The sequence below is a fragment of the Prionailurus viverrinus genome, chromosome X (assembly GCF_022837055.1).
Source record: "Prionailurus viverrinus isolate Anna chromosome X, UM_Priviv_1.0, whole genome shotgun sequence".
Lineage (NCBI taxonomy): Eukaryota > Metazoa > Chordata > Mammalia > Carnivora > Felidae > Prionailurus > Prionailurus viverrinus.
Window position 1 is genome coordinate 78983461 of NC_062579.1, and position 26463 is coordinate 79009923.

The following is a 26463-nucleotide window of genomic DNA, read 5'->3' on the forward strand; positions in this document are numbered from 1 at the left end:
CTCCCTTGACTTCAGCTGCTATTTGTCTCACTCTATGATGCTGATCTTCAGGTTCAAAGTGAAGAAACCATTGGGTTCAAACTAAGAAGGTTAAAAAGAACTACACTTGTACTTTGAGTGCCTACAAAAAGTTATAATCCCATAAATATTTGCTGTTATGGCTATCACTGTATTTGTGATGTGTATATAAGTCACAGTGCAAATAAAATGGCTTTCACCTTCTCAGGAAATGTCTCTAGAAGCACAGATCATGCTAAGATGGAAAATGGCAGTTGAAAACAGAAGACAAAAGAAAAGCCAAGCATCACCTTGGTGATGGCAATTTTGCCCTCTGATTATAGGATGCATGTTTCCTTTTTAATGGCTCTGCCTGGGTTGAATGAAAGAATACTGGTTGAGTCTCAGAGACTTGGTGCACAGTTTTAAACATAAACAGCCATCATTAGGTAATATCTTTCAAAGACATTTTTATAAAATGGACTCCCAAAACACAAAAGTACTTTTCACACCATGGTTTTCTTCCATAAATGTACTGCTGAAAAATGTGCCTACTACTTGAGAGCACAAATTGTTCCTACTGCTGAAGTTTCCATCTACCTAATAACAACTCTACTTTGTATTTAACATAGAAATTGCTGAAAAAGTTCCCATTTGGTGACTTTTAAAACAGTTGAAATCTATTCTGACCAGAGATAGACCCACAGAGAGAGAGAGACAGAGACAGAGAAGAGACAGAGAGATATGGAAAGAGAAAGAGTCCAAAATATTTACAACATAAAATGAACATTTTACAGCAGGAAAAAAATGTTGCATCAAGTCAATCAATGTCCTAAGATGAAAGAAAAGTCAGTTTCCTGAGTAACAAAAAAATCATATCGATCTGTCCATTTAACACTGGTTGTTAAGAATGTACAACTTATGTAAGATGGTGGGAAAATCAGCAAAGATTTTGATATTTGTAGCCCCACACAGGTCTCATAAGCAAGCCTGCCTTACCACCCATATAGAGGCAGGCAATGGCTCCTGGGGAGCTACACATAGAGGGCAGGAGGCAGAGCTAATGTGTGGTAGGATTTTTTTACCTTAAATTTTGGGGCTTAATTTTCAAAATGACTACCTCTTGCAGCAGGCAGGACAGAGATAGATTCCAATTCCCTATCCGTACTCATTATGGTTCCCCTCATAATAATTCTTATTAACATATTTTGTCTCTCACAGCAGCCCCACTCCCTTCCCTTTTCCATTATTACTTCAACTCCTTACTGAAAAAGAGTGACATTTATTTATGCTTCTTATATTTTCACTCAGTGACTTTCCTGGTGGGCCATACTGTCTCTGTCTTCCACTATCTCTTCTTTCCCTCCACTTCCTTTCCAAGACCAAATTCCCTCTCCCCCCATGAAACCTAAAACTTTTCTTCATATTCTGGACCCTAGGGAGCCCCTCTTTCCTCTCTGATACAGCTATAGGATTCTTCAGTACCTTTCAGTGAAGTGCCAGAGATATACTCAGTCCTTTCATGCTGCCTGGTGAATTGTATTTCAGCTTATTTCCTTGGAATTAAAAGGGCATAAGAAACCAAAATTCACTGCAAGTCACATGTTCTCATGAAGCACTACTAACAACTCTATAGAGCAAAAGGGAAAAGGCTCTCCTTTGTCAATTTCCAGGCTGAAGCTTATAGAACTGTGATGGAATAAAAAGTCTTGAATTTGAAATTAGGATATCTGGGCTCAAGTCTGATCTTGGCCAATTCTTAGGTGTATGACCTTGAGTAAGTGAATTAAACTACCAAGTCTCATATTCTTCATCTACAAGTTTTTCCTAAAAGATTCTTGCCCCAAAAAGTTAACTTAGAGAATAGATTAATAGACTGGTTAAAAATTTTATTTATAATATATATTACTTGTAGTATCTGTTATATATATATATATATATATACACACATACATACACACACATATATGTATATGTAGTATTTATTACATACATATATACACATATATACATATGTATATATACATATATATATATATACACATATATATGTATATGTAGTAGCTATTATATATATGTTTATTTTTTTCCTTAATCTTAATCTTCATATTGAGCCTGACTAATCTCTTTTTTTTTCTTTCTTTAATGTTTATTTATTTTTGAGAGAGAGACAGAGCGTGAATGGGGCAGGGGTAGAGAAAGAGGGAGACACAGAATCCAAAGCAGGCTCCGGGCTCTGAGCTGTCAGCACAGAGCCCAATGCGGGTCTCGAACTCACGAACCATGAGATCATGACCTGAGCCGAGGTCAGACGCTTAACCGACTAAGCCACCCAGGCGCCCCCTGACTAATTTATTGTAAGCAATAAGCCTATATAGAAACAAAGGACATCCCCAGGGAAAGGCTGACAACCTGGTTGTCAAGGGATCTTCAGGAGTGGCTGTCTGTCATGGCCAGAAATTTGATTTTGACAGTGTTCCAGAATTAACCCATCCAGGGATGCTGATTGCTGTCAACCAAACTCATAAACAATTTGTGTGCGAACTAGAATGTCACTGTCTTTTCCAGTATCTAGTAACATAGTAAGCAGAATTGGTAATAAAAAAAAGGCACTTGGTAATTACAGATTTAGATCAGGGGGAGGTTAGCTAATCTTTTAGGCAAATTTATCTATATTATGTTAAGACCAATGAATGTCCCTGTTCCATAGGGGAAAATATGTCTCTGGTCTGGTGTCTTTCAGATTCAGCATTTCTCCTCTAGGCGTTGATGAATTAACATTCTAAATTCTCCTCTGACTTCCCATATCTCTAAATTTCATGGTACTATCCCCTCTTTTTATGATACACCTTACATTTGTTAATATCACTAACTAAGCTACAGGTAAGTCACTATTTCCTGAGTCTGGGATATATGATGTCTCCTCCCATTATGTGTTGATTTAATTGTTCTAGCTATTAGAATTCTAAAAGTCCCCCACTCAAGCAGCCGAGGGCTACTATCAGGTAGCCTACTGTTGGCTGAGTAGTCCAAGTTATTAGCCTGGATTTCTCATTCTCTTTTAGCCCCACTGGGCATATTATATCATATACATATTATGGTCATTTATTCAAATAAGTAGTGGAAATGGATAAACTGATTTCCCCAGGTTATCTTCTATTGGATTATGTTCTTAGGGTTAAATGAAACAATTAAATCTTGCCAGATCATTCAATTTTATTTGATTTTGAGAATAATTTTGTGACGATGTTCTCATGTAGAAGAATATAGGGCTCGTGGCTTGGGAAGTACTAGATGGTAATCTTTCTAAATCAATAAGGTAATTTAACAGAAACAACAAAATATTGGCCCTAGACCTAGAAAAAGGCAGTTCTAACAGTTGCCTGAAATACACTTAAAACAGAAATATATATGTGAGATCTAGATGTGCTCAAAAAAAATTGGGAGCGACTATTCCTTTTCAGATAGACTCATTACTTTCAACACTAAAATTACTCAACTCTTTAGAAAAGAGTTAATTTCATGAAATTTGACTTACACATATCTGTCAAGAACAAAGCTACATACTGTATTAAGCAAGAATCTTTTGGGAAAAAAAGCAGAATGGGCTGTACATCTTACAGACTAGAAATATGGAAAGATCCCAAATGTTGCTGATTTAATTACCATTTTCTGTTTACTCTGTTGGTTCCAGATTTAATCTACAAAATTGAACTTGCAGGAGGCCTGGGAGCAATCTTCCTTCTCCTTGTACTGCTTGTGATCATCTACAAATGCTACAATATTGAATTAATGCTCTTCTACCGACAGCATTTTGGAGGTGATGAAACTACCAATGGTAGGCTCTCTCCTATTGTTCAAACTCTAAAAGGCATGGATTTGTGATTATGTAAGAGAATATCACCATTCTTAGAAGATATGTGATGAAATACTTAGAGTTACAGGGCTATGACTAAGGCAAGTTACCCCTCAAATAGTTTAGAAAAAAAATATGTATTTATCAAGAAAGAGAGCAAAGGGGAGAAAATATTAACAAATGGTGAATCTGGGTAAAGAGTATATTGATGTTCTTTGAAACTATTTTATTTTTGTAATTTTTCTATGTGTTTGACAATATTTACAAATTAACAGTTTAACAAGGAGACATTAGTTGATCAGGAGCTAAAACAATTGCTGTCAAAACCCTTCCACTTAAGCATAAGAGACTGTTAAAAAGTGAGAACAAACTGAGGGTTGATGGGGGGTGGGAGGGAGGAGAGGGTGGGTGATGGGTATTGAGGAGGGCACCTTTTGGGATGAGCACTGGGTGTTGTATGGAAACCAATTTGACAATAAATTTCATATATTAAAAAAAATAAATAAATAAAGCTCAGAAAACAGCAAAAAAAAAAACCTTCCACTTACTAAGAAATAAATTAAGAATAAATTCCATTATTTTCCTCCATAAAATTCAAATGCAGGTACAGACCATTTTTAGCCATTCCTGGCATTGAAAAAACAAATCATTTAGGAAACAGATTAAAAGCTATGGATGTTATCTTTTTAAAACTCACAGTGCATCTGGACCCACATATTTTTGATGATTATAGAACCATTCTCACAGAGGACCTCAATGGATAGAAGTTCAGAATGTAGCTTATAATTTTATGTTTGCTATCTATGTCCTTCGGAAATCTTATGAATTAAATAGCAATAAAGCATTGTATTGAGCTTTGAAAATGATTTAATTTTTCAAGAGAATAAATTACCATATTTCAAGTCAATATCAATAAGAAATCATGACATGTCACTCCTTATGCATAAAGCCCTCACCCATGAAATACTGTAAGTCTTAGAAATATGTGTGTGGAATCCTTAGGTAAGCCAAGATTAAAAAGAAGTCCATTTGTAAGTCATTAAAAAGGAAGATTAAATTTTAGTTTTCATTATGTTGAAATAATGAAGGTTAGAAGTTTTATTTTGCTAAGATCATGGTCTTACCTCAGAGGAGAAGGGCTCATAATTTTATCTTTATAGTGATAAAAGAAGGGCAGAGTGGTAACTGTAAAAAGGAATTTTTTTGAGGAATCTTTTATTTTGGTCCTATGGTTTCTATTATGTAAATAATATGAGTGGCTTTTAATTGACTATGTTTTCATAGTAAATTAGAGAAATGCTGTTTGATGCGTACATATGCATGCTCTTTATCAAAGGAGTGTGTTTACCTATCATAGCAGCCCATTTAGAAGTATTACAGACCCTTATTCAGACATAGTTTCAAAGTGAGAGATTAGGGCCTGTTGCAACCATAATTATATGCTCCAACAATATAAATGAAAATGTGGTCAATTATACTAAGATTCTATATACAACAATTAGTATAGAAAAATATGACTTCTTACCTGCACACATAAAATAACTAGATGAATTGTGCTACTAAGGAAAAAGTCACCGGTTCCCAGGTGCCAACAAGGGGCTATAGTATCCAACTGGGAATGTAAAAGATGCATTGTCTATATGAAAGAACATGAAAGGGAGGCTCCTGTGATTAGTTTGTTTTGAGTCATGATTATAAGCAATTTGTCAATACTCTGTAAGTGATGATACAATTTATTAAGTTAATCTGCAATAATTAATTATTTTCATCACCCATACTCAATAATCCAGATTAACTGATCAGCTGTAGTAAATATTTGTAAGATTAAATTCATACTAGCATCATAGGACATTTCAGGGATAAAATATTCCATTTTGTGTCTATATCTCCAATGTGGCCCATGTGGTCAAAGATAACAAATAATCTAGAGCATTTCTGTTAGAGAATTGTGTATTGATTCCAAATCAATTGTTTTTGGGGAAAAAATGGAATTTGGGGGGAAGGGATTTCAAGAGTTTTCATTAGGAAGGGCAATACAAATATTTTATAGTCCTACATGGAAACTTAGACCTGAAACACACAACCTGTACTAGCTGAATGGAATACTAAAAAGTCAATAGGTATGTGGTAAGGATGAATAAATGAATATTAAAGCTCTTTTAGAAATACTCGCTTTCATGATGCCAAATATCAGCTAGATAACCTCTGAATTTTTCATTTCTTTATTTAATATTCTGACATCTCATGGACACAACTTAGTTTTACCCATATACTTTTTTTTTTATGTTTTCTCTTTGATTCATATATATAGTAGCATTTTCTGAAAGTTCTTTAAAACTGCCTTATTTTTATAAAATAAAATCAATCCAACAAACTTTTACTTCTTAGCCTTTTTTTATAAAATTCATTTCATTTTAATCCATCAAACAATGACTAATTCACTTATTTGACCTTTGAGTTGTTCAGTCATTAAATATTTATTAAGTATCTACTATGTGGCAGGCATTATTTATGATATATTTACTTATATTCTTCATCTGGATAAATACACATAGTATAGTAGGCACTAGGGATATAATAATAAACAAAGTTACACAGTCTTTGCACTTTAGAAGCTAAAGATTTAGCACTGTGTTTAGCATAGCCCCAGAAGAACTGTATTGTAAACAGGAATGGCCTCCTGGTGGTGAACAGGATTAAAATTTAAAAACAGGGAAGGACAGGTATGACAACAGGAAAATTCTTCCACAGTTTTCTTCCCTTTCTCATAACTTCTCTCTTCATTAGAAACAACATACCTATGGTGATCACTGTGCAAGCCCTCTTTCTTATAATGCTCTGCCATCTGCATTGTTCTCTATTTCCTGGTTCCTTAGATGAGCTTAGTCAACATGATTTAACACAAGGAAGGTTCATTAGCCTTGCCTAGCAAAGTGGTGTTGTGGAATTGCCATTCAGTTTTAAAACAATTTTCAGGCCTTCCTGTTAACCTTATTTGCATCATGTTGTTGATTTTGCTCTTCCATCTTGCTCTCTCTGTGATCAACAGCTGTGGCTATTCATGAGGTTTTCTTGGCTGTCTGCATAATACTGAAGTGCATTTTTTGTAAACTGTGGCATCTGCATCACTGCTTGCTCACTAGCTGGCATTCTAGAGCTTCTGGGACATCTGACATGGTGGCTTTGACAGCACTCTTCCTGTTCTGTCCAGCCACCATAAGCTCTTTATCTTTAGCTCATCTTAAAGGGACATGATTAGAATCAGAAACAACAACTTTCCAAAGAATGATATGCTTCTAAAATGTTAGGTAAAATTTATTATCCAGACATATTAGGTGTTAACACACATCAAAGACATCCATGTTTTTTGTCATAACTTGATTTGGGATATGCAAATATAGTAATATTTTTCTAGAAGAAAGTCTGTAGCATCACCAATATTAGGGTATAGGTGAAGCGAGTAAGGATGAGAAATATGTGAGTTTAGGGAAAGCTGGAGGGCAAATAGTCTTAATCAGGATAAGTAATGGAGGCATGAGTCTAATGGCCTGGTCAGATGGGACAAAGACTCAGGTAGTCATTGCAGATGTCTAGCTCATAGTAGATGCTCAACAAATCATTGTTGAATGAATCGATAAATAGTTGAATTTAGGGAGGTTTGTGAAGTAGAAAAGTTATCGAAGTCAGAGGAAACCAGAATGCAGTCTGACATTATGGAGTTTGAGGAAGTAGCACCATCCATTAAGAACAATGAAATACATTCTGTTCATAGGAATGGATCTGTTTGTCCTTTGGCCTATTTTATTCTTCCAGCTGTATATCATCAGCAGCTCTAAGTCCCAGGTGAGTAATTATAGCTGGAGAAAGTCAAGGGCTTGCAGGTGCATCCTGAGCTTGATTGGAACAAGGGCAGAGGTGCTGAGATTACCAGGAGGTTCTTACATTAGCATTGCTTATGAACATTCTCACTTCCAAGTGGTGTTTTATGCATAAGAGTGGAATGTGTCCCATTTGTAAGCCAAATGATCTCAACTATCCAATGCAGTCCTTCATGTGCATCTGTTTCTTGGCAATCAAGTAACCCAACCAAGGTTTACGGAAGCCTTTTCCAGCCAGAGGACATGCTAAAGAAAAATCTTTTGGCTTCAGGCACCATCATAACATAAATAACCAGAGTTCCTTTCATGTGGGGGTGGTGAAGACTGGAACCTTACTAGAATTAGAACAATATAATCCTGCCTCAAATATCTCTAGATAGGGGGTTCCACCTACTTCTACCCTAGGGTATTTATATCTCTTTATATGCCTATCATTTAGTAGGTAGAACTAAATCATTAATGGTATAGATGAGTGGCTGCTTCATTCTGTAAATTACCTTTTGGTCAGTTTTACCTATATTCTAATCAGGTCTGCTTTAATGGAAAATATCGATGTGTTTAGAAACAAATCCTAAAATGTTTTCCCATCATTTAAAATTATTATTTGCAAGTAAAAAGGTTTAATAAATACTAACAGTTTCATTTAAGTCTATGCTCACTACATTAACTTTTAAAAATAATTTTCTATAAATGAGGGAACTTTGAAAGCCACTGTAACTTTTCCAATGTGGCCTTTCTAAAATCAATGGGGACTAATAGCTTGAGTAGCTATATTCATTAATAATTTTTAGGAAAAATATTTAAACATTTTACATATTCTCTTTGAAGAGGCTGGCTCTGAGCCAATACAGCAGAGGAGGAAAAAATGCTTTCTCAAAGCAAAATTAACTCCCTGACTAAATGTGTGAAGGGAAAACCTAATTTGGCAATACTGGAAGGATGTATATTTCGAAACAAAGGCTTCTTTTGGAAGCTTGTGTCAAATTATTTGGCCATGGATTGAACAAGAGTAACAGACAATACACTTGTATAAAACCCAGCTGCTGTCTCTAATATTTGGTGATAAACTGCTTTTTGTATATGAAGATGACGATACTAACCAACTGGAAGTATGGCATGTGTTGTGAGTAGTGTCTCCAGGAGTAAGGCTGGATTATTTTGATCTTCCACACTCTAGGGCCCAGCCCCTCTTGGATCTCTTGCACATATTTGTTCAAACGAGGTATAGTCTGTGACCAAGTAACAGAGCCAAGCCAGCTGGCACAGAAAAAGTTCAAATCAATGATTTTGGTCTATTTAGTCCTGCATTCAGACACACTGAGCTAATCACTCACACATCACTGAATATCACAAGATGTATAGTCACCAAAAGTCACAAATAATTCTTATTCTTCCTGACTATAGGTTTCCCATTACATATCAGTTTCAGTTCATATCACATGACTATGTTATGTTGAAATGTGCTAGATTTCTTACAATATGGCATGTGGCTTATTTTGTCTAATTATTAATGACAGTCACTAATTATAGGGCTTATTCTAGACTGTTAGTGGTTATAGAATTTTAGTACTTAAAGAGAACCTGCTAATACATAAAACCCACTTGTTATTCTTCATATTTAAGACAACAAGGAATATGATGCCTATCTGTCTTACACAAAAGTGGACCAAGATACTTTAGACTGTGACAATCCTGAAGAAGAACAGTTTGCTCTTGAAATACTGCCAGATGTCCTGGAAAAACACTATGGATATAAACTCTTCATCCCAGAAAGGGACCTGATTCCAAGTGGAAGTAAGTACTTTCAAGTACTTGAAACTTTCAAGTTTTGTATTTAAAAAGCTTTGTGTCTTTTATGAAGTTATATGGAAGCTTCAAATGTCAGAGCCAAATATTTAGATAGTTGTTCTCACAGATTTTATTAAATTCAAAAGTGTTCTGATATTCTACCACCCAAAATTTTTAAAAGGCACTCTCACTTACATTTTAGGCATGGTTTTTAAATTGTGCTTTAATGGTATTTTTTTTATTATATTGCCTTAGTGTTGTGAGAAAATAATGATCCTTAAAAAAATCTCCAAAAGTCAAAGTCTTTTCAAAGCATTACAGTTCCAAAGCTGATCTTCTGTCATTGTGCTTCTACTTATACCTACATTCATTGCTACTAATAACTGAATTTATGTGTTGTTACTCGTTTCCAGATTTATAGAAAAAAATCCACATAAAAAAGATATGTGAGGCCATTGGGTATAGCACTTTCACCGTGTATTCAAATTATTTTAAAGAAGTGCTGGACTATGTGGGCTTGAATGCTACTTTTATATCATGCTACATATTGAAAGCTATATTTGAGCTTTTAGAATAAATTCAGATTCAAGTAAAAATATATATTTAGTTTCTGTTAATGTTCAGAGTGCTGTACAGTGTAAACTGTAAGGGGGATACAGAAAAGCCAAAAATATGTTCCTTGCCCTCGAAGAGCTTAAAATGCCATTGAGGGAAAATAAAAGTGCTAGAATTCATTTGCGTATGAGTCTATATTAATATCCTTGAGGGGGGGGATTAAAATGTGACTACAAATCAGAATATGGTAACTTTTACACATGTCATAACAAAATTAAAAAGCTTGCATTTTCCTTACTTCACAGTATGTAAAATATCTTGACATAATTTCATTTCACCTTTACAATAACACTATGTGGAGAGAGAGCAGGTACTATTATCCTCATCTCACAGATGAGAAAATAAGTTAAAGAAATCCAAGATCAGATAGCTGGCAAATGATAGAGCTGGGATTCGAACCTAAATCTTTTTGAGTTTGGTTCTCACTCTGCTAGATCATGCTATTCCTCAATAACATTTATTCAGATTATCAACAGTCCACCAAGGACACTAAACTGACAATTGAGTTTTGGTTGTTTATCTCTTTTCTCAGAATGCATATATGTCTGTTTCTGTGTGTACATGAATATACACACTTACATGTGCATAGGAAGGAAGAAAGACAACATTTATTGTTCCATTACTTCCCTGAACCACAAATGTAATAATTCTCCAAACTCTTTCCCATGATCTTCCACTCTTTTCTTTCTGTAATTCTCTTCATCTTCATGACTTGAGATACCACTTCCATATTGACTGAACCCCAAGGAACCTGCTGATACCTCTGAGTCATTTTTATTCTTCTGTATCTCTCTCCCAAATCCAGTGTCCATTGATCTTTTCCATTCTCAGCTCTGCTATTCTAGTATAGGCCCTAATCACCTCATTACTACAATGTTGTTTACTCTCTGCCTTCCCTATTTTTCCTCTCATCCATTTCCACTAATAGGTATAAATCCTTGATCATGTCACTCCCACATTCAACATTAAATTGTTCACCATTTCCTATAGGATAAAATCCATAACTCTTAGCTAAACACTTCCATAGTCTGGTGCTAGCCCAGATTGGTCTCCTAAACTTGTCTCTTACCATTACCCCTACTTATACCTTTCACTATACCCAAACTGTGCTTTTGATATACATTGTGTGTCCCTTTAATGCTTTTGTTCATGTTAGTTTTTTATACCTTTACAAATTCTATTTACTCTTCTCCATATCACTGCCTCTGTGAAATGTCCATAATAATGTCTCCAGCCTTAGGGTTCACCATGCATAGTCCCTTGTTGACCTATACATTTTTTACTCCTGTGATACTTTACATTCTTTTATTATTTTATATATTTGTCCATCTATTTATATCTTATCTAGTCAGCAAGATTGTAAGTTCCATGAAGGCAAGGACTGTATTTCATTTATCCTCATATTCCTGTCATCATCTAGTAGAAAATTTGAGCTCGTTGGATGCTTCATAGATGCTTTTTGATTTTGTTTGGACAGTGTTTAAGACAGGAGGAAACAATGAAACTAAAATAAGTAAGGGTTTAAATTTTTGCATGACAGTATCTAAAAGGCGTTTTTCTTTAACAAGGCGAGTGTGAAATCTAAACAGGAGCTTTCTACCGAAAGAAAAACAATATGAGTAATTCATAGGAATAGTCCCAGTCCTTAAATAAGCTACTGAGAATATTGCTTTTATTTTTTGATATTAGAAAGAATACCTATAAGGAGTTGATGGATGAAAAATTAAAAATATCTCTTTACTATTTTTTGCTTAATTTATTAAATTATTATTTATTTTTTTTATATTTTGCCAAAAACATATTGTTAAATGTAGAAATTCTGCAAAATCAATTTTAAAGTGATAATATCCTAATTGTATTAAAGTAATATCATTACCAAAGTTAAATTTATATTCTATGTTAGGTCATCTTCAATAGGATTTAGTGTGGTGCTGGCCTGTTTTCTTGCATTCCAAAATTGTTCACACCACAATAAGAAGTCTTTATCAACTCCACCAAGTGACTGAAAAATGTTAGTCTTCGTGTCTGAATATTTCAACATTGATTATCTTTCATCTGAACTGGAAAACATTGCTTCACCATTGTGCACATTAGAAAGGGAAATGGGGTGGCACCTGGGTGGCTCAGTCGGTTGAGCATCCGACTTCGACTCAGGTCATGGTCTTGCGGTCCATGAGTTCGAGCCCCGCATCGGGCTCTGTGCTGACAGCTCAGAGCCTGGAGCCTGTTTCAGGTTCTGTGTCTCCTTGTCTCTCTGACCCTCCCCCATTCATGCTCTGTCTCTCTCTGTCTCAAAAATAAATAAACATTAAAATTTTTTTTAAAAAAAGAAGGAAATGGGACAACATGGAACACAGGAAAACCACTTTACCTAAGATTCAGTAAATGATACTTGGCTTATTATGTAAAGAAGAAGCTATTGTGTATAGGTGAGAGTCAGACCCAAACACCATGAGGGTGAAAGAGATGCATCCCCAAATTATGTCTTCTTAATGCTCCCATATAGTCTGTTTTGGTGATGTCTCAGGTCAAATGAATTAACATGCTGTGTCAATTTAGCCAAACAGGTGGTAGAATATTTTACACCTCACTGACTTAGCTATTTGTTTGGATAAATTGATTCAAATTAATTAGTTGTTTTGGTGTATCAAAGACAGGCCTGGTCATCCTCCTTGACCATAGAGTTTGAGGTGTATATAAGCTGTATTTCCTAGCTCAAAACTACAAGATTTGAGTTGGGGACTATAGCACACTGAATAAAAGATAGTAGGAAGTTGTCACGTATTATACCCTGACATTTAAAGAACTTAACAGAAAAACACCCAAAAAGTCACTAGGATGGCAGACATTTTATAGTCCATAGAAGATAATTTTAATTTTTTTTGAGATTATACAACCATCAGACTGAGCAGGGACTTGGATCCTGGGTACTCAGTGGTACACAGGAAGACTCCTTTTACAAGTAAGCCATTTTGGACAACTATGCAGTTTTTAGATGCAACCACTGGAGGGTGTTTGATTTTAATCCTTCCTTCCTGAATGAGGAAATTCATGTTCTCTGAATTCTGATTCGCGAGTGTAACCTGCAGAAGTTCTTAAAAAGGCCCTTTGACAATTTTTCTTTTTCCATCAACATTTCAGAGCTGGCTGAGCAGTCACCATGTCACGATTAACGAGTTTTTCCTTGGCATTTTTAGCACGCCTTCAGGAAGTCGATGAAGTACATGAATAATATACTTGATTTACACATGAATGACAGAGTAGAACATTTTGGACTTGGTGTATGTGTGTTATTAAAGAAGCTTCTGTGGTCTGTATTTGCAGCCATTGGTACAGATTTAACAGGTTATGCTATATAAATATAGACACATTCCTGGGGGGCGGGGAACTAGTTACAATATTATAAGCTATGTTTGTCCCTCACATCTCATTTAAAACATGTTGACCCAAGACTACACCTTCCTCCAAAAACTAGCAATGAGGCCTTTGAGGATTATAAAAGGAGACTTCATAATATCATCCTTGATCTACAACAATAATTTTCTATGAATGAAATTAATGAGGTCAACATTAACCCATTAATATTTAATGTCTTTACTTTTGTCTCTTCCATTTCTTTTGTACCACTCTTATGGTATTCCAACTCAATCTCATTAACGTACAAAACTTTTCAATGCATACAACTTCAAAAGTACATGAATGAGACTCCCCTGCCACCTTCCTTTTGTCTCTGTCCCTGTCTCTGTCTCTGTCTCTGTGTCTCTTCCTCATATGACCAAGAGTTCTCAAAATTTTTCAATAGAAACATGTCACTTTCCAAGGTGAGGTGGTGTCTGTACTGTTACGACATGCCCTTCTAGGGAAGTATGCTTTGGCCATCATGAACCAGCAGAGATGGGGAGATTTGACACAAATATTTTTCCTGAAGGCTAAAACTGAAAGGCTTCAGATCTGGACATTATTTTCCTGGCGGTGACCTACCTTTCCATTCTTGAGCCTGTGGCCAGAATCTTCCTTATGTTTTCTCAGGTTTAGTGCCTGAATGTGGCAAAAATTCCTACTTTCCAGTAAAAATTTGGTTTGTCTCTTCCCAGGCTAGAAACATCTGTCCTGAGAATAGCAAAAGCAACTTTGTTGCCAACAGGCGTCTGAATGTCAGAACTGACAGGCAACCAAAAGAAAACCAGATAGAAAACACCCTACTCACACTACCTAGAGACACAAATTTGAGAAGTAGAGGTTTTTCTCACCCCTGCAGCTGCTGGGTTTTGTGGTGGAAAGTACTGTACACAGAGCACATTGTGTTCATGGGGCCTAGTGGATCCTTGAGGAATGAACAGATGTGCTCTGAAGCTGACATGTGACCAATAGAACCCAGCTGTGCAATTGAGATCCTGAGATTGAGGACATTTTTGGATGAGTACCATGTAGGTTCTCTAGCCTATCATATCTCAGTGTTTCTGCAGGGATTAAAAAACATAAAACTATAAAATGTTATTGAATTAGGTGGAGGGCTACTGATCAGTTGGAGAAAATAGCATTCTAAAACTAAAAGTAGAAACAATCCAATCCTGTAGCTTTTGTTTGCCTTTAAGAGAAAGCAATCAAGGTACTTAAAAAATGCATATGCAATATTTATTAACAATTCTAAATTGAGCCAGTTTGGCTGAGGCTTTCAAAATATCTATAAATATGGACTTTGAAGAGAAAAAAAACCTTCAAAGGCATTTACTTCAATTTTTCCTTCTATTCATAGAAAGACTATGGGGATCTCTATGTGAGTTATTCATTTATTATTGCACTGGTCATACATATGTTTGACCAGCTATGTCTGTTGAAGTTATATTTATGAATTTGGCCTCAAGTATCAGTGTTACTGAAGAAGTAATTGAGTGAAACTCAACAATCTTATGACTCCTTCAGTAATTTAAGGGGAAAATGATAATGTATGATTACATTCTTGCATGTCCTTACTATTCTAATCTTCAGTTTTTCAATGCTTAGTGCTAGCCATGTGATTGTGCTGACAATGAAATGACAAATGAGTGGAGAATACATCTGGTGTCAGATGATGCCTAGTCACTTCTAAATGAGGCATGCAAAAAAAAACATTTTTGTACATGGATCTTTACGTACTCATTGCCAATAGTTCCTCTAATAGCTAGACATATTGGACACCATTCAAGTAAATTGTCCTTGGGGAGTAGTAAAATCCTTTTCTAGGCAATCTGATGTCTGTGAACTAAAAAGTGTGAGGCAGGGGTGACATGCACAACCATGGAAATTTAATACATTGTGTGCAGTTTAATTACATGGAATAAAATTAGATATGTCCACTATCCCCTTCATGTTAGAGTCAAGAGAAAGGGAACTGTACCCCAATATGCCCAAAATGTACTGAGGTCAATGGACTGAGGTTTCTCATGAAAGTTTGAGGTTAAGGAAGAATTGTGTAGAATTTCAATCAAGAAATTTACTGCTTGAGGGGCACAAAGAACAGGCACCTTAAAAAAGAGTAGAAGACCATAATAAAATTGTCTTTAAGTACAAAGGAGCCACAGAAAAGACAATATAAGGATCAAGTAGTCTTGTTCCATATTTACTAAGATTGAACTTATTGAAATTAGTTTTATCCTCAAGTTTCCAGGGTATGAGGTTAAGGGAGAAAAGAGAAGGGGAAGGATATTTTGCAGACTTTTTGCTAACTCTCCACATTATCTTTCTTTCAATATTTTCTGAATGTGTTCCCTTACCTACCTCTACTCTTGGTAAAGAGATGAAGAGAGATGAGAAAGAATTTAAAGATGTGGACAATATTCCAGAGTAGATTCTGCCTACTGTCATGCTTTCCCACCTACGCACATATATAATATAATAGCAAAAGTAAAGGATTCACTACCAGAAATATAGCCTTCAAAGTCAAAACTGTGAATATAGTTTGCTATACTTACAAGGTCTCAGAAAATCCATGTTAACCATTGATAGACTTATCAACCAGAATTAACTAGGATCCTTAACATTAGTCAGTAGAGAACAAAACTCTTACCAAAACATTTAGCCCAATGAACTATGAATTATCAAGCCAAAGGCTTGGAAGGTGGGGACAGAGAAAGTTTTTGTAGGGTAAGTAATATCACACATTGTTTAGAAAGCCCCTCCTTTTGGGGCACCTGGATGGCTCAGTCGGTTAAGCATCCAACTTCAGCCCAAGTCATGATCTCACAGTTGTGGGTTCGAGCCCCACGTCAGGCTTGAGCTGACAGCTCAGAAACTGGAGCCTGCTTCAGGTTCTGTGTCTTTCTCTATCTCTGCCCCTCTCCCACTTGTGATCTGTCTCTCAAAAATAAATAAACATTAAAAAAAATAAAAAAAGAAAGCCTCTCCTTTCTACACACACACACACACCTAGTTACATAAAATTTTCATAGCCCCAATCTTTGTGGCAGACAACACAGAGAGAATCTTACATCTGCCAGAGGCAGAATTAAGACCCAAATCTTTGGTAATATCAGCCAAGATAAAGAGTCATGTTATCAACCTGCATAACTGTTTCAATAAGTTAGTATTAAACATCATTATTTATAAAGCAGATAGTATTTTCAGTGAGACTACATGATAAAGTACCTCACTGTAAGCAAGCTTCTAGTTATACCAGAGGGCTAATAATTTTCCCAAATATAGAGTGCTGAATAATACATTTTTTTCTTTGATACACAGGAAATCTATATTACTTTTCTGGCTTCTCCATACCAGTCATGGAAAGGACCCATCTCAATCAATTAGAACTCATTTTTGGGGTGCCTGGGTGGCTCAGTCAGTTAAGCATCTGATTCTTGATTTTGGCTAAGGTCATGATCTCAAGGTCTTGAGATGGAGCCCCACATTAGGCTGTGCTGGGTGTGGAGCCTGCTTGAGATTCTTTCTCTCTCCTCTCCCTCTAACCCTCTCTGCTTGCACACATGCTCTTTCTCTCTCACTCTCTGTCTCTCTGAAAAATCCTCATTTTTAATTGCAATTTAGAAATTAAATATTGGGTTTAAGTCTTTATGTATTAACCCATAGGCTTTATAAATACCACTGTTGATAGCTGTGAGTTAGCTAGTGTTTGCCAAAGATTAATGAAGTAGTCTCTGTATTAATGCATCCTATCTTACCCAAATGATTTGTCTGTTTAACTGATAGGGGGTGTACATAGCTGTGGGTTTAAGTATATCAAACTATTATTTGAACCTGGAAAAATAGTAAATCATGTCTTTGTCTGCAAACTATTTGTCTTTCAACTTTTTTAAAATGACCCTGACTTAAGTAGGAGTGTCAACACAAAGATCATTTACAAATAGCTAATTGATTAGTTTGATAAATCAGATGGTTAGTCGGTAATAGCAACACCTCATAGAAATTCCTAAATATACAGGTAATTTTCTCCCTTGTACGATTGAGAGCCTGAGATTTAGGGGGGTACTGAGTTATTTTGGAAAAGTAAATACATCCCATTAGAAGCAATTTCTTGTGAGTGCCATTCTTCCTGCTTCTATTTTATTGTTTTATTTCTTTCTTCGGTTTACTTTTTTGCTTTTTAAATAGGTGTCCTATTTTCAAGTCACTTTTGTAGATCTAATTCTACTTTTCTAAATGCACTGTAATTTTGGTTTATACAACTGCCCCTGAAAGGAATTTTTTAATTGAATTTGCTTTCCTTTTAATAGTTTAGGAAGTCACTTTCCTCGTTTCCTGTTGGCTTGACCTTTCTTCACTTCTCTAATAGGTACACATCCCAAAGAGGGCCTAGTGACAATACATTTCCTTTCTAGAATGTTTTCCAATCTCTGTCAACTCCCAAATAAACAAAAGAAAAAAGGTTCTTTGCAGTTGCACTTATGTGAAAAATGAATTTATACCAACTTAAGCACCCCTATCAAAACTACATTCAAGGGGATTTTTTTCTTTACCAATTGTAAAGATCACAAATAGATGAATCATAATCAGCTTTATTTCATGTCTGATAATTTGGTGTAGTTTCATAGCCTTATCTACAGAAGCAGAAGGCTATCGGCACCAGGCCTGTTTAGTCTTTTCTGTCATCATAAGTTACTTCAAACAAAACTCTGCAAAGAAATACCTTAATGACCTTTTATTTAAGGGATATTTCATATTTTTTATGTAGAAAAAGAGCCTTTTAAGGGATTCTTGGTACTCAGTTGTTAAATTTGCCTGAATAAGTCAAGGCAAGATTTAATGAATATTCATGTGTGTTGTGGATTTAGGGATTTTTTTTAAGTTTCCTTATTATCTCTTCGTGGTAACAAGCTTTTTTAAATGGTTTCTGAAGGTTTCTAAAATGTCCCCTGCAAAACCACAGCCCTACCATGGCAAACACCACTGCCTGTCAGAGACTACACTAGCTATGGATCAGCAATGTCTTAACATGATACCTGTTTCTGTTTAGTTTATTTTGAACTTTTCAAAACCTAAACACCCTGATTAGTCTCTAATTCAGGGACAGAAAACTTTCTCTGTGAAGGTCCAGATAGTAAATATTTTTGGCTTTGTGGGTCATATATGGTCTCTGTTACATCATATTCTTTTTTTTATAACCCTTAAAAAAATATTCCTTGCTCACAGACCATACAAAAACAGAACATGTTCCTAATGGATCAGGCTCCAGTTCATAGTCATTGGATGCAGAAATGCAACCTGGGAGTAAGAGGGAAATTATTTGGGGCACTTGCTGCTTAAAAGCCAGCAACAACTCCCTGACTAAGGATTAGCAAGTAAAAAATGTTAACTCTACCTGTTTGGTCTCTTGTTAATTTACTTATATTTTCCATGATGGCTAGGTCCTGGTTTTTTTCTCAAAGATAAAGAGAAAGAATGAAAAGACTTAAGAAGGGAGGAAGGGGCAAAGGGAGATAGATGAGAAAGGAAGGGAGAACAAGAGAAGGAAAGGCAGAAAAAGAATGAACAAGAAAGCAAAGAGGGAGATAAAAGGACAAGAAGGAGAAAGGACAGAAAAAGAGAAAGAGAGAGGTATAGAGGAGCAAGGGGTGGGGGTGGAAAAAAAACAGAGAGAAAAACAGGGAGAGAGCCAGAATATGGAAGTTAGTGCAGTCTCTCCTTCTTTTCCTTAGAGCCAGGCAGCATTAAGAGGCACCTCCCCAGCTGCTTTCAAACATTGAGGTTGCTGCCCAGCCACTGATCACCATCCCAAGAAGCGAAATATGGGCTCCACATCTGAAAACTTCCACTTGGTTTTTCACCAAGTGAAATGGAACACGAAATTCAAGGCTCAAGCAAATGTCTCATGTTTTCTTTGGGACACTTGGGCTGTGTCTGCCCAGGGAAAATTTTGATGTTCTGACTGACTGACTCCAGTGCATATGATTAATGTATATATAGGACAAACCAGGATAATTCAGACCTTTTTTCTTCCACAGCAGGTTTTCAGCCGGAATTATCTGGATGGTTGCCTCAACTCTCCATTAGGCTTTGCCAGGATAAGCATAGCCAGTGTAGTATGCAGGAGACAGGGACCAATCCCTCTATCCAAGTTTCCCTTCAACACCCACACACTGCACAGCTGAACATAGTGGGATCTATCCTGGCAGTCATTCCTTCTGGGGGCAAATGCAAATTCTGTCTAATGAATCTCTAAGAAGCCCCTAAAATGTTAAATGTTGCATTTGGCTTAGTTCTCAAATAGTGAAATATAATAGACAGATGAAGAAGGAGAACCATACCAATTGAGGGAAAAAATGTACCCTGTTCCCTTCCCCAAAGCCCATGAATCCCAATAAAACCTTTTAGTATATATGTGTATAGTTTCTCTTAATTCTGTAGACACCTGAGTTGTAAATTTTTTAAGTAGAGATATGTATAGATAGATATACCTTTTGATTTTAATAGTATAGTTAAAAAGTAAATTAGACTACATCCCAACACATAGAAAAAGGGTTACTCATGGAAGCATAGTTTATGTTGACAGATATGCTCTTATATAGATTTTTCTTCTAAGTAAAGGAAAAGCTGAATAATGAGAGAATACTACTACTCAGAATAACCCTTTGGTAAATTATTTTGTAGTGAATTCCAACGTAAAATTAACAATTAACTCATAATTTAAGTGGAAAATTGTATTTTCGTGGACTCCTACATTCATGCCATAATTTTGAATTTGGGTTTTGTTTTGTTTTGCTTTGCTTTGCTTTGCTTTGTGTGGAGGAAAGGTGAAAAGAATAATGGGAAAGATGCATGATAGTTTATTTTACTGTATCTTACAGATCCAACTTCTAATGATGAAGGTTCCCACATAACTTCTTTCTTTTTGGGAGCAGGAAGAAAGGAAGAAAATGAAGAGTCAGAGCTGTTGATACATTGGGATAATATTTTTCCACTGTATTGAAACTTTCTACCTTTCCTTTCATTCTGTTTCACCAGTTCTCTAAGTCATAATTACAAAGTGATAACTTCCCCATTGCTGCTTGTGTGGTGTTTTTATTTTGTTTTGTTTTGTTTTGTGTTTATTTATTTTATTGGCCTTTATTTTTTTACAAATTTCAATGCTGATTTTTCCCTGAATACATGATCTCTTAAAATTCTTAACAGGTTCCCTCTACACCTAGAAGTTGCCTTATAAACAGTCATTGTACTACTGCATGAGAAAGTCATGAAATGTATTAAGTAAAAACCAAAACAATAGTAACAACAAATTGTTAAATGGGCAATTTCAATGTGTATGTCTTAAAAAGTTTTTTGTTTCTCTATAGGCTGTGTAGAAAGTTTACTCATTTTCACTTGCAAAAGTGTTTTTGCTGCCTAGTGGTGGAAATAAAACACTGGAAAAGAGAGATATCTGTAAAATATGCATTTGTAAAATAAGTTTCTCTTTTCAAATGACTTGTACTGAGCTGTTTGGTGGCCCCACACTATGTACTGGACGTGACTCTTTGAATGCAGTCTGTAACCTTCGGCAGATTTGCAGTGACAAGTGTTGCTATGCTTCTGTAAGCACTGCTTCTGCTAGAGGGCACTGTACATTAGACAAAGCCTTGTGCTCTGCTTAGTAAAGACAGCTCTCTGTTGCCGCACCTGTGTCCAAGTCACCGTTTGTTAACATGTGTGTGTTTCCACTTTTGGCAGATAAGACTTTAGGAAGCATGATTACAAAAGGATTATTCCACAGGATAAATCAATCTAGCATTAGTTGGGTGTTTTTCTACCATGAAAAGACTATATAACATATTCACCTCACTCTCAGAATTGTTCCACAAAGTAGGGCAAAGACCTCTCAACTGACAGATTCCTCCTTTACTGTTCATTCAGTACCCCCATCTCTGACTTCACCCCTTACTCTTCCCCAGAACAAAGAGCAGCTGGTTCAAATTAAACTCATGGGCATGCACACACACACACACACACACACACACACACACCACTTCCCTGTCTCTTAGTTTGAAGGGCCAAATTTGGAACCTAAGGTTGCAGATAACAAAAGTTATTCTGAGAAACAAGCTATGATTCTAGAAGAGATTTTCAATTATTTCTATCACAATTATCTTTGAAGTAGCTCATACACATAAACCCCCAATTGTTTAGTAGTTTAAAACTAGGGGAAAAACCAAAGCCAACCCACAAAACAGTGGCCCTTCATTCATTAAACAGCTCCATTTCTCTTTTTGTCAATCTGATGTTCACCTCAAGCACTAACCTGGAAGCCTGCCTTGAATTAAATGATTAAATAAATAAAAATAACTTAAATACAGCTGAGCTCTGAAGAAGTCAGCATTTGTATTCATCGACAGAACACTGTAAGTAATAATGAGGAGAAATAAAATAAGTAGTATAAGCAGAGTTTTTTATTGTTATTTTTAAGGAAATGGACTTTCTGAATGTGCAATGCAAGAAAATGTGATATACCTTAGTGAAAGACTGGCTTTTTGCTATATTAGAGTGCAAACCTAATGCATTAAAGACTGGAAATGTCTTTATTTTACTCTTTCTCTCTTTCTGTGATTTGTAGCATACATTGAAGATCTCACAAGATTTGTTGAGCAAAGCAGAAGACTTATTATCGTGCTAACTCCAGACTATATTCTCAGACGAGGATGGAGTATTTTCGAATTGGAAAGCAGACTCCATAACATACTAGTCAGTGGAGAAATCAAAGTGATTTTGATTGAGTGTACAGAATTAAGAGGAAAGGTGGATTGCCAGGAAGTAGAATCACTAAAGCACAGCATCAAACTTCTGTCCTTAATCAAGTGGAAGGGACCAAAAAGCAGCAAATTAAATTCTAAGTTTTGGAAACAATTAGTATATGAAATGCCCGTCAAGAAAAAAGAAATGCTTTCTCGGTGTCATGTTCTGGACTCTGCAGAACAAGGACTTTTTGGAGAACTCCAGCCTATACCCTCTATTGCTATGACCAGTACCTCGACCTCTCTGGTGTCATCTCAAGCTGCTCTCCCTGATTTCCACCATTCAGATTCAATGCAAGTGAGACACTGTTGCAGAGGTTATAAACATGAGATGCCAACAACCACCTTGCCAGTACCTTCCTTAGGCAACCACCACACTTATTGCAACCTGCCTCTGACACTTCTCAATGGACAGCTACCCCTTAATAATGCCCTGAAAGATACCCAGGAATTTCATAGGAACAATTCCCTGCTACCTTTATCATCCAAAGAGCTTAGCTTCACCAGTGATATTTGGTAGTGAAAACTCTGAAGTCCTCTAAAGAGCTATGTGAACATACATAGAACAGAACAGAACATACATAGAACAGAATTTCTGCTAAGCCAAGCATAAAGTACACCTAATAACACTGAGGTGCTGAAAAAGTGTTCAGAGTGAAAGGCACAGAATCCCTTTTGTACTTAAAATTTGTGTTTACGTTTGCAGGATAGTGGGTGTAAAGAAGGACCTGCTTTTGTAGTATAGTACCTTGTTTCAATGTGTAGTTTTTATTTCTTCCTGAAAATAAAAATGTAAAAATCCTGTTGTTTTAGAGTAGGTTTTATGATACTATTTGGACTGTAAACTTAGTAGATGAGAAACCTCCCCCTATTTATGTATATTTCAGATTAACATGGCATTTCAAATAAGGAAAATTTAAGAACTTTGATTGAATTTGAAAATTCTGAACTAAGTATAAGGGGGAAAAGAGAACTTCTACAGAATAACTGAAAAATCAGGAATTATCAAGAAAGATGTGTTGAAGCACCCCAGTTAGAAGATTGTATGTAGAGGAAGATCGGTTAAGAAAAAATGTCACCGAAATTTTTGGAAGTTCTTCAACATAATGGACAACTTATGTAGACAAAATCAGCAGCTAATATGACAGCTTATTGTTGTATAGGCAAGCACATCTTCTGTAGGCAAGATGTGGTAGGAAGGCAAACAATATGCATTCTGAAGCAAATGAGTAGACAGGCTACTAGTTCTTTGAAGATGATTTTGAACAACTCTTATGGCTTTCTAGCCTATTTCAAAAGTTTTACAAACTTGAAAACACATTTTAAGATGCAAATTTTTTGTTTCCTAACAATTCACATTTGGATATTTTTCCAAATGATCTCTTGACCTGCTTGATATGAAGATGTGAGCATCTTCCTACTTTTTTACAGCATCATTGGAGTTTGAATTTAAATAAATATTGACTGCAAGTGTCAGTAGTAGAAAAGAAGTAAAACAACAATATTCACAGATGAAGTGCTAAATGATTCAAGTTTACTAGTGGTAAAGCAGCAATTGCGGTTATTCTCATCTGAAATGTAGTTGTGAAAGAGACTATGCTGTATATATACAATGTCTGCTTGGCCATGTGTGCAAGGTTCCTGCAGAAGTATCTCTATTCCTGGTGCTTCAAAGAGTATATTTTATAGACTAAACTTCTCCACCCTCCCATTATGACTGTGACTATACCACACCAGAAAATACCTATGAATGATCTAAAATATTATAAATTTGCTGTAAGGAATGTGCCCCTATCTAGTATCTAGTATTTATTGTGGATTACTATTTTGTTTTCTTTCCAATTAATCAATTTTGGTGTGTTTTCAACTAAGATGCCTTTGGGGGCCAATTTTTAATCAAGGCTGTTTCTGGAATTTTGAAAATGGTTCATAAATCATGTTTTTGGACAAATATAATAAGGACAGATGTACACAGTGTGTAAAAATTAAGAATTTTCCCAGCTCTTGTAAATGTGAAACTCAAATGTTTAAGAGAATATTAGATAATATGTTTTTATTTTTTTCTTTCAACTTCTTTACATTATTGATTCTCTGTGATCCGTGGGTTTTGTTTAAAGTACTTGTTTCTCCATTGCTTTTCTATACCCAGCTTCTCAGAAAATGCATTATGCACCAACAATATGTAAAAGCTTAGCAGTGATACATGTTCATTTCATATTGGGACAATTAGTTGCTCCTTTGAAAAGTCCTGTTCAACATATATACATGTTTCATAGATGTATTGTTTCCACTAAGAAAGGTGATTTTGCTTCTGTAAAAAAAATAGATATTTCAAAATGGAAATTTATCAATTCTGAACTGTTTTCCAAGTGTTATAGAGTTGTATTTACTCTCATTGTTCTTTAATGATATGTGCAATCACTAAGTTAATAACCTGCATGGAATGAGTAGCATATTTTTAAGTGACCAATTGTACTTTTTATTATTTTGTTTTTCACAGAAGCCTAGATTAATTCAAATAGAATGTTCAGTGGTATTTTTAAACTAATAGTTCTGTATTGAGCATGCCAGTTCTGAAAATATAACATGGGTCTCTCTGCTTCCCTTATTTACAATGATTAAACGTGGGTAGCAATTTGAGTTGGCTGGCCACAATGTGTCCTTTCACTACTAGTAAGTACTCAAAAACAGAGCATTCACACTTGTGCTGGGGAACTTGACAAGAAACCTTTTCTACCATTTTCAGGAACCAATGTGTACACTATCTATAAAAATTTATTTCTAGATGGCAATTCAAAATTTGATTTTCATCTGAGATTTTTAAAAGATATAACCCGTAGGGTATAATAAACATTTAATCTAGAACATAATATATTCCTCCAGGTGCTTACACAGTAGGAAAAATGTCTTCTCACTTATTCACTGAAATGGATTTGAAAATTTAGAAAAATACTAGTGTAATTAGTTCCCATATGTTCATAGCAAATTTATTTAGCTCATCTATCAGCAGTATATACACTTTTAAAAATTGAGGTTATTTTGAAGTAGGGGCGCCTGGGTGGCGCAGGCGGTTGAGCGTCCGACTTCAGCCAGGTCACGATCTCGCGGTCTGTGAGTTCGAGCCCCGCGTCAGGCTCTGGGCTGATGGCTCGGAGCCTGGAGCCTGTTTCCGATTCTGTATCTCCCTCTCTCTGTGCCCCTACCCCGTTCATGCTCTGTCTCCGTCCCAAAAATAAATAAAAACGTTAAAAAAAATTTGAAGTAAAAAAATTCTGGAAATGTCAGAAATTATGAGGCAAATAAGAAATGCATAAAAGCAATAGATATACAGGAAGTGAAAGCTACATTAAGAATAAACAATGCTCAGGAGATTGTGAATATCTACATGTTTTAATTTGGCAAAATACAAAATCTGGGAGGTTTGGTAATCTATTGGCTCCAATCTAACTCTGGAGATTCTGAAAGGTAGCTGGATGGTTCCTGAAAGGAGGTATGAAGGTATCTCTCCTCACCTCCCTCTAAGCCTTAATTAAATTAAATCCAAATCTATTCTGCCTTCAATCACTTAAATCTATTCTGCCTTCAATCACTGCCTTCAATCAGTTAAAAAAAAATGCATACAGACACTTGTGGGCTTTGGGTAAGGCTTGAGCCCAAGATAGTATCATGTGAAAAGTTGATATTTTGTGTTAGTATCGGTAGCTAACATTGTGGGTCTTACAAGTAGGAAACAAATTGCAATGGGTGGATAAATGGTTCAGTTATGAAAGAAAAGTTTATAGAGGAGTTTCAAGAGGACATGAAAATGATTAATATCCTATGGATTATGTCTGTAACAAGTTGAAAAATGGCAGGTGTGTGAAAGAAGCAAATTCTGGCAAAAAAGAGGAGACTATCTGACCCACTTGGTGATTGAAGGGCTTCTTCTAATGCTAGAACCACTAGTTTCAAGCATTTTACTGCCCTTTGGCATTTTATTTTTAAATAAATTGGTTGGTTTTCACCAAGTGTTTTCTAGAAAATTAAATAATTACCATGGGAAATAGCCTGAAAATTGTACATATAAATCTTTAATGCTCCTTGTATTCATTTCCCAAGGTGAGATAGTGAACTGATAAAACCAGAATGAAGTTAA

The 26463-nt window shown here is 35.7% G+C and overlaps 1 protein-coding gene across 1 annotated transcript in view; it reads left to right on the forward strand.

The window, feature by feature from the left end:
* Positions 1 to 22848, forward strand: part of IL1RAPL2 (interleukin 1 receptor accessory protein like 2) — a 603372-nt gene extending 580524 nt beyond the window's left edge. The window contains exons 9-11 of the mRNA XM_047843276.1: positions 3692 to 3835; positions 9355 to 9525; positions 22151 to 22848. Of these exons, the coding sequence (XP_047699232.1) occupies positions 3692 to 3835; positions 9355 to 9525; positions 22151 to 22848 (1013 nt within the window). The remainder of the gene's footprint in view (positions 1 to 3691; positions 3836 to 9354; positions 9526 to 22150) is intronic.
* The last annotated feature ends 3615 nt before the right edge of the window (positions 22849 to 26463 follow it).